Source organism: Ornithorhynchus anatinus, chromosome 6 (genome assembly GCF_004115215.2).
Source record: "Ornithorhynchus anatinus isolate Pmale09 chromosome 6, mOrnAna1.pri.v4, whole genome shotgun sequence".
NCBI lineage: Eukaryota > Metazoa > Chordata > Mammalia > Monotremata > Ornithorhynchidae > Ornithorhynchus > Ornithorhynchus anatinus.
In genome coordinates this window covers 18,660,678-18,669,598 of record NC_041733.1, presented here as the reverse complement: position 1 = coordinate 18,669,598, position 8,921 = coordinate 18,660,678, and the positions used below count along the sequence as shown (strand labels likewise).

General features: G+C 44.2%; 1 protein-coding gene across 1 annotated transcript; it reads left to right on the top strand.

Annotated features, from left to right (window-relative positions):
- The first annotated feature begins 5,231 nt into the window (after positions 1 to 5,231).
- Positions 5,232 to 6,229, top strand: LOC103170948 (olfactory receptor 1019-like). Its single transcript, XM_007670786.2, has one exon. The coding sequence runs from the start codon at positions 5,232 to 5,234 to the stop codon at positions 6,159 to 6,161; it is 930 nt and encodes a 309-aa protein (XP_007668976.1). The 3' UTR covers positions 6,162 to 6,229.
- The last annotated feature ends 2,692 nt before the right edge of the window (positions 6,230 to 8,921 follow it).

Below are 8,921 nucleotides of genomic sequence, written 5' to 3'. Positions count from 1 at the left end.
AAAATGCACATTTTCCCTGCACGTTTTGGCCAGACTGTGATGCTGGAAATAGGGAAGGATCTAAAAAAACAAACATGCCTGGAAACAGGTCGGCACAGTATTGGAAGACGATTGGATGTAAAGGGCTGGTAGGTGACAAAGCATGATTTCCGCAGTGCAAAGTTTTCTAAACACTGGGATCCACACCAATATGTGTTCTAGAGGAACCAGTCCATGTAGAACAGTGTTCTCTGTCCGTTGGGTCAATCAAGCTTGTTTATTGCCTGCTGCTTCTGGGAGAACCCAGTATCCCTGCCCTCACTCTGGTCCATGAATGGTTCCGGGCCCAGGACTACTTCCTCCTGACAACCCTCTCCTCAGCCCCCTGTGAACTGTGCTCCTTGTGTTTGCCGCCCGCATGGCTCCTAGAACCTTTCCGAGTTCTTTCCTAGGGGAGACTGGGAATCTGATGCTGAGCCTGTAGGACCCCTCCCAACCATGGGTGGTAAGATGGTGCCACAGGGGGTTGTCTGGAGCTCAGGCTTGCTTGGTTTATCTTCCCCGTGGCACTCTGTCCCTGGCCTCCACGCTGATCAAGAAGCAATGGCAATAAAGGGAAGTAGTCAGGGAGTCCTGGATTATCTGAGGCAGTTGGTTGATGCTGATGAGAATTTTCTTCCTGAAGACCAGCCTAGTGCCTAGGCTAGGGCTTTTGTGAATCAAGTATTTGAGTATTTACTGTGTTCTCAGGAGAGTACATTGTAACAGAGTTGATAGACATGGTCCCTGCCCAAACTGAGCTGGGCTTCTAGGCTTGGGTTTCCCAATCCTTTCCTTCCTGCAGCACACTTTCTTCACCCACAGGACCCAGGCACAGTATTTTTTAGTCTTTGGTTCAGGAAACTAACCCCATCCATTTTGTTTCTCTCCCACACTGAATTAAGGACATGATTTCAACCCAGACTGAGTTGGACTCCTCTGAGCCTCAAGAGGTCTGTGCCAGTTCATCTCACCTGAGCATCCTCCCCAAAAGCCCCGGGAGTTCCAGCAGCCCCAGGCCCTAACACCAAGTGACTCTGTGCCCCCTTGGCTCCTCTAGCCCAGAGACACCGAGGTGTCCGTGGGAATGAAGTGGATCAACAGGAAGAAAAGCTGATGCAGGAGCTTCCCACCAGCATTGGGACTCACTTGCGAGACCCAAGCTCATTTACAGCAGCCAAGTACCACAGAAAGACGAGCAATCGCCCATTGAACTGGATCAGTGCAGACTCAACGCTTTTCTAACTGAGGCTGAGAAGGGGCTGTGCGGGAGGATCTCAACAGGACCCATTCCCATCCAACATAGACTCTTATGTGTGTGTTAAGCAAAGAAGGGAAGTGTGTCCCACCCAACCCAGACTCATGGAGGGCAGCCTCCTCACATTTCAACTGTCCAGACTCCATCTTGCACCAAATTCACTTTCCTAGTCCAAGATGAAGCAGAGAGCATGGGGAGGAAGAGTGGAGCAGGATGAACTCTATCTACACCAGCTTGCCCATGAATCTCCCCTAACCTCTGCAGAAGCCTGGGAAACTTGCAACTCCTTGTAAAATTTAGAGCTGCTATCTAAGGGAAAGGGGAGCTTGCCTATCAGGCAGAGAAGGCTTTTATGACCTGTGGCTGGAATGGGAAGTCACATGCAAGCTCAGCTGTCATCAGCCTTTCCCTGCCCCCCGCTTCTATTCCTCCACTGTAGCAACTTCCAAGGGTTAAAATTGATGCATTGGATTGCTTCAGCTTCTTTCTTCCTTAGGGTTTGGAGCTAATCCTCTTGCTAGCACATCCACTCCCTGCAATCCTCTGAAATAATCAGTGTTCCCAGGCTACAACTGGAAAATGGAGACACTCAGAGTTAAATGGTTTCCCATGGTCTCAGTATGGAAAGGAAGTGGCAATATTCAATTGTGGAAAGCCTGAGCCTCCCCCTCTTACTCCAGATCACCAAGGCCATGTCTGGTGGCTCTCTACTTAATATTTGCAATTTCTGGATCTTCATTTGACCTGGGGCATCTGAATTTTTTTTTTTTTACAAAAGGCCAAAAGTCCCACAAATCCACATATGCCTTTCTGGAATGTTTTTGATATTTAGGAGATTTAGGTTCAGACAAGGATAAGGGGAAGCTTGACCTAGCTGAACCTCCCCTCAGAGGTTTCAGAACTTGAAGCATGAGGCTTCAGGGATTATCAGGTCTCTTATTTGAGGATTTCTATGTTGTCCACAGGGAAATAGCACCATGTCAAGAGACAGTGCTGATTCTGTGGGACCAGCTGGGTAGAGCTGCTTATAAATGAAAATGGTTTGAACAGGAAGATGCTTTTCCCTTACTGAAGCCAAAAATGTTGAATGATACTTGTAGCTGAAATTAAGTATTTCCTTCAAACAGGAACTTGTCCTCTTGTCATTAGAGCTTTTAGAGTTTGAACCTTGTGTGATTTACCGTTTGCTTTCTTTCCCCTTAAAAATAAGCCACTGGAAGATTTGGGAAGAAGATTGGTGAGTGGATTCATATTTTCAACTGCATATTTAATGTCTGAATTAGGAAGCATTTGAAATCTATTCCAGAAATCTAATCAGTTCCTCAAATATTCCATCCACTAGGTGTTTGGGAGAAGCCTGCAGAAAATCTAGGATAACCCCATTGTAAGCACCATATTTTCTCAGTGAAGTCTTGGAACAATTATACCATGTTCCTCATCCAGGCTTCTCCTGCCATTATATGTCATAGAAAGCCACCAACTGTGCTTACAAAGAAATCACAGTGCTCCTGTAAATTGCTTCTTGAGAGACCAAGTGGGATTTTTCTGAGCCCCATGTGGGGAAGGGACTTTATCTGGCCTGGTTAACTTGTACTTTTATCTACTCAGTGCATAAAACAGTGCTTGACAGCTAATCTTTAACAATTTCCATAAGAGAAAAAAAAGGGGGTACTCGAGGAGTCCCAGGAAAAGCGTTGGGATTTAGAAAAATAGATGCCACACATAGGCTATTTATCATGGCGTGTTCCAGAAGAACAGGAAACAAAACATCCATGAAGAAAAATGAAGATTGTATCACAGTCCACAGGATTTTCCTTATGACCTTTCCTACAAAAAGAGGCCTCCAAACTGGAAGTAACCCACACTGATTCTTACTGGGAGACAAAGTAGGGTCTAAAGGTGGCTTTGAATAGGAATTTGAAGAGTAAGAACAGAGCAGCACCTTAAACAATCTATCAGTCAGTGGTACTTAGCACTATTGCGTGTAGATCACTGTATTAAGCGCTTGGGGGAGTACAATACAATAGAATTATTCGGCATGAGCCCTGCCCACAATAAGCTCACAGTATAGAGGGTTTATCTCCTCCTTTCTTTAGCAAACCTAGGGGTTTCCACTGACATTTTTTAAGCCCCTACGGAGAGGACAACTCCTCCACCACCAGCCCACCGAGCTACTGGAATTTGTTCCCATGAATTCGGACAGAAGAAAATCTCAATTCACTCCCTCAAGGAAAAAAGTCAATCATATTATTGTTTCAGCTCATAGAACACAAAACTAAGCTCATAGTACACCAGTTTTCCTCATCAGCAGATGAATGGCTACCTTTGTGGGTGGTAGATCACTTCCTTGCTAAAGAAACTCGTTTGGCTCAGGGACACTTTGACTTGCCTGGAGCTGAGGAGGTTTTGCAAGAAAAAAAACCAACCATTTAGGAGGTGACAGGGCACCAAATCAGTAGCCATCGTCATACTCACCCCTGTGCTGAACTAAAGTAACATCGTCTTCCTTCCTCCCCTCCTTAGCTGATCATATTCCTCCCCACCCCTGGAAAGCCTTGAAAGCTCCTAAGGGAAGGGCCTGGGCCTTCGCTGATATGTCCCCTTAATGCCTACTGCACTGCCCTGCATACCAAAAGTCCTCGGTAAGACGGGAACCCAAACTTTACTGATGATGCCAACCCAAGATGAAGATAGTGTGGCACTGGGAAATGTGAGCTGGTTCAAAACATATATTGCTGCTCCAGTAGGATATTTATGTCCTAATGGCACCAGAAAAAAAGATTTGCCAAGCAAATCCAAGCACATCATTACAACACTGCTGATTGGACTTTGGAAACATTTGGATGCCACTATCAAAGTTTTTATGTAAAAAGAGCAAAAAAAAATGCTGTACAGCTTAAAGGTCATTTTATGCAGAGAATCAAAGGGATGATTTTAAAAGATGCCTGCAAACACACAACCAGGAAGTTATGAAAGTTTGATGGCAGATGATAGTTTAGGAAAATATATCTTTAACAAAAAACTTTTAAGAAAAATGTGTTTTAAAGTTTCATCATTAAAGAACAAATAAAATGAGGCTAGTTCTCCCTACAGAAAGAATATGCTATTTTGGAAAAAAGTGCCTCATAGTGAAAACCAAACAGGTAATATGAGTAATTATCAGTCAGCCAACTCACACAACCAATCAGGAAACTTGTCTTGAGCTTGATGGGTGAGAAGCACTCCCAGAAGATATGCTGAAACCAAAATGCATTTTCTATGACAATTTCCTCAACTGTGAATTAACAGAACGCTGTCCAGGGAAGTTACAATGGACTATCTGTCAAGCACTGAGAAAGCAGCATGGTCTTATGGAAAAAGCATAGGCCTAGGAGCCAGCAGACCTGGGTTCTAATTATGGCTGATCTGACCTTGGGTAAGTCACTTAACTTCTCTATGCCTCAGTTCCCTCATCTGCAAAATGAGGATTCAGTACCTGTCCTCCTCCTGTCCTGTCCTTCTTAGACAGTGAACCTCATATGGGGTTATTATCTTCTATCTACCCTAGTTTGGTAGAGATCTTGGCACCTAGTAAAACCTTAACAAATACTACAATTGTTATTACTAGTACAGTGCTTGTTGTTCAATAAATACCTCTGATCAATGTTTTTCCCCAAGGGCTTTCCTCTTATGCAGCTTTCCCCACCATTCATATTCCTTTTTGTGTGCATATTCCTTATCTAATTCTTGTTTTTCAGATGAGAACACAAGAAGTCCCTACTTCCTTCCTTTTCCACCAACCTGAGCAACTGAGGACTCTTGTGTTAAAAACCCAGCAGTAGCAGCTGGAGCCAATAAATAAACACATTTCAGGTGAACCCTGATCAACCTGTTCAGGCAGCTATTTAGGGGCCGAATTTAGGGGGCATTTCTAAGTGGTTTGTGGCTGCTTCTTATCAGAACCATATTGGCCCTCATGGTGAATGCAAATGAGAGTAGAGTGAATGAATTCCTGCTTTTGGGAATTACCAGAGACCCTTTGGAGCAGAAATTCCTGTTTGGCCTGTTCTTGCTGGTTTACATGGTGACCTTGGTGGGGAACCTTGGTCTGATCTCTCTGATCAGGATGATGCCTCATCTTCATACTCCCATGTACTTCTTTCTCAGCAATTTGTCTTTCTTGGACTTCTGTTACTCCTCAGTCACACTTCCCAAGATGCTGGCCGACCTCCTGTCAGAACGAAAGACCATTTCCTTCTCTGGATGCGTGGCCCAGCTAAGTCTGTTTATTATTTTCGCCACTGCAGAACTCTACCTTCTGGCTTCCATGGCTTATGACCGCTATGTGGCAATCCGTAGCCCTCTCCTCTACCCTGTCCTAATGTCCACCAGGGTCTGTGTCTCGCTGGTGGCCCTGTGTTATGTTGCTGGAATTGTTAATTCCCTAACAGTGGTGAGTTCTATATTTCAACTCTCCTTCTGCACATCCAAAACCGTTAACAGCTTCTTCTGTGATATTCCCCCCCTCCTGGCTCTGTCCTGCTCTGATACCCGAACCTGTGAGATCTTGGTCTTTGCCTTTGGAGGGTTTATTCAATTAAGTTCCCTGTTGATCGTACTGATCTCCTACCTATTCATCATCATCACCATCCTGAAGATCCGGTCCGCCGATGGGAAACTCAAGAGCTTCTCTACCTGTGCCTCACACCTGGCTGTTGTCAGTTTATTCTATGGGACGCTGATATTCATGTACCTACGACCTACCTCGAGCTACTCCCTGGATCATGACCGAGTGGTCTCTGTATTTTACACAACAGTCATCCCTATGCTGAACCCAATTATCTACAGCTTGAGGAATCGGGAAGTGAAGGAGGCACTGAAGAGAGCTGTATATAAAGGCTTTTGAGGAGGTTGTAGAGGGGCTGCAGGCTTCCAAGACAATACAGGGTGACTGATTCAGTAATCAGATGGAGAGTAGGGAGCTGGGAGGTAGGATTTGATTTTGGGGCACCTGAGGATGGGGTAAAGGGGAAGGGAGACCCCCCTGCCAATCAAGTTTGAAAGGTGGATGATCTGAAATTATATCTAGAAGGAAAAGAAACTCAAAAAGTGCAGGATGGGAATTTGGGGGGCAGAGAAATAGCCTGGTTTAGTGGACAGAGCACGGGCCTAGGAGTCAGAAGGACCTGGGGTTTGATCCCAATCTGCCACTTGTTTGCTGTGTGACCTTGGGCAAGTTACTTAACTTCTCTGGGCCTCAGTTACCTTATCTGTAAAATGGGGACTAAGACCGTGAGCCCCATGTGGGTTAGGGATTGTGACCTACCTGATTAATTTGTATCTACTCCAGTGCTTAGCACAGTGCCTGGCACATAGTAAGTGCTTAACAAATTCCAAAAAATAAAAAAGAGAGAGAAAAGTAGGGTATTTCCAAGGCAGAAGATATGACTCTTCCTAAAGGTACCAGTGAAGAAGAGTAGTTTAAGAGTGTTAACCTATTCCCAGTCATATTAGCGAAGTGATTATCACTTGATCAAGGGCTTTCTTTTGTTGTGATTTAATGTTATCTGATATGCTAAAAGACAGGGGTGTGAGAAACTCTGAGAAAGACTAATAGTAAGCAGAGTTGTTTATGGCTTGCCTTCCCAGTTTTCAGTTTTAATGTGATGGGAAAACTTTGGGTTTGTTTTCCAGCCTGGGATATTTATAAGCTCCATTAAAAAATATATTAAAATGGGAAAATTACTCACTGTAATGAAAATTAATGTTAAAAAGGTTAATAAATTTAAGTGAAAAATATGAGCTCATCATTAATTTCTCAGTCTGCCTTCAATAATCTTACAGTTAGTGGATAGGTAGTTTTTTATCCATAGTCTTCAAATTAAAGTTTAATTTTGTCGTGGTAAAATAAAAATATATTAAAACATTGATATTATATTAATATGAAAATATAATATTAAGAGGACTCAGCATGCATTTTTGTAACAATAACGCACCTGAAATCCATTATTTAGTGTGAACTGCACAGGGCAGTTAACTTTAGGCATATCTCCCTTTCTAGACTAAAAGCTCCGCGAAGGCAGGAATTGAGTCTATCGACTCTACTGTATACAATAAATACTACTGATGAATTGATTTAGGATTCTGACAAGGAATTTTTCATTTGAAAGGGAGACTGGAAGCTCGTTATAGACAGGGAACGTGTCTGCTAATTCAATCGTATTGTTCTCTCCCAAGTGCTTAGTACGCTGCTCCGCACATAGTAAGTGCTCAATAAATACAATTGATTAATTAAGATTGGCTTCCTTTGAAATTCAAGTAGCTGCTGTCGCCTTCCTGGCTGGAGTTCACGATAACATTTCTTGTTTATGCTGCATACCTGCTCATTAAAATCATTAGAGTCACCTGAAAAAAAATATATACAATGAGACAGCAAATAGAACACGTGCAAGCAATAAGTGATTGTATTTAAAAAAAAAAAAAAAAAAAAAGGCCTGATAGAGACACTCTACTCTGTCCTGCTTTGGGGGCCGAGGCAGTGTTGCGGCAGAGTCATAAATGAAAGGAAACGTGTTTTTCCTCCCCGGGTTTTATCGTAGCCCCCACAACTTCATTGGGACTCCTATTCCACCTCATCTTCTCCCGGAACAGGTAGAGACGAATCCAAGCCACTTTTTATGCGGCCTTTTCGATCCCTGAGGTGTTTAGTTAGTGAATGATTAGGGCCCGGCTATTCTCCCCATCCCCTTCTCTCCTTTGCCTCTCTGCCCTTCGTACCCCCTTATCCTGGAGGCTGCCTGAAATGAGGGGCAGCCAAGGGGTACCAACCGACACCCCCACCCTTCTCCTCCTGGAACCTAGCTCTATCCCCGGGGAAGGGTGACCTCCTTAATAATAATAACAATGCTAGTATTCGTTAAACGCTTATTCTGTGCCAAGCACTGTGCTAAACACCGAGGCGAATTAAGTCTAATCAGAGAGTAGTCTGATCAGACTTGAGAAGCAGTGTGGCCTGGTGGATAAAGCACAGGCTTGGGAGTTAGGAGGATCTGGGTTCCCATCCCCACTCTGCCACTTGTCTGCTGTGTGACTTTGGGTGAGTCACTTTGCTTCTCTGTGCTTCAGTTACCTCATTTGTAAAATGGGGATTACTACTGTAAGCCCCATGTGCGATATGGACTGTATCCAATCTGACTAGCTTTTGTCTACCCCAGCGTTTTGAACGGTGCCTAGTACATAGTAAGTGCCTAACAAATATCAACCCTCTTCCCCCCCAAAAAACCCAAACTAAAAAAAGCTGACTCAATCCCTGTCCCACAGAGGGCTTATAGATTGTTATTTTGAATCATCATTTTACAGATGAGGAAACTGAGGCTCAGAGAAGCGAAATGATTTGCCCAAGGTCACACAGCAAACAAGTGACAGATCCGGGATTTGAACCCAGGTCCTCTGATTCCCAGCACCTTTCTCTTTCCATTAGACCAGGCTGCTTCTTTGAGAGTGGAGACAAAGGACATTTTGGGTGGATCTTCAGTCAGCTGGCTTGGGGTGAGGCGGGGGTGGGGGAGAGGTGAGAGCTCTAATGTCGCTTCCTCGTCCATCCCTGCTCCACCCTCCCCACCGGGCTTTTCCCTGCCACTCTATCAGCCAAGAGGTCCGGGGCATA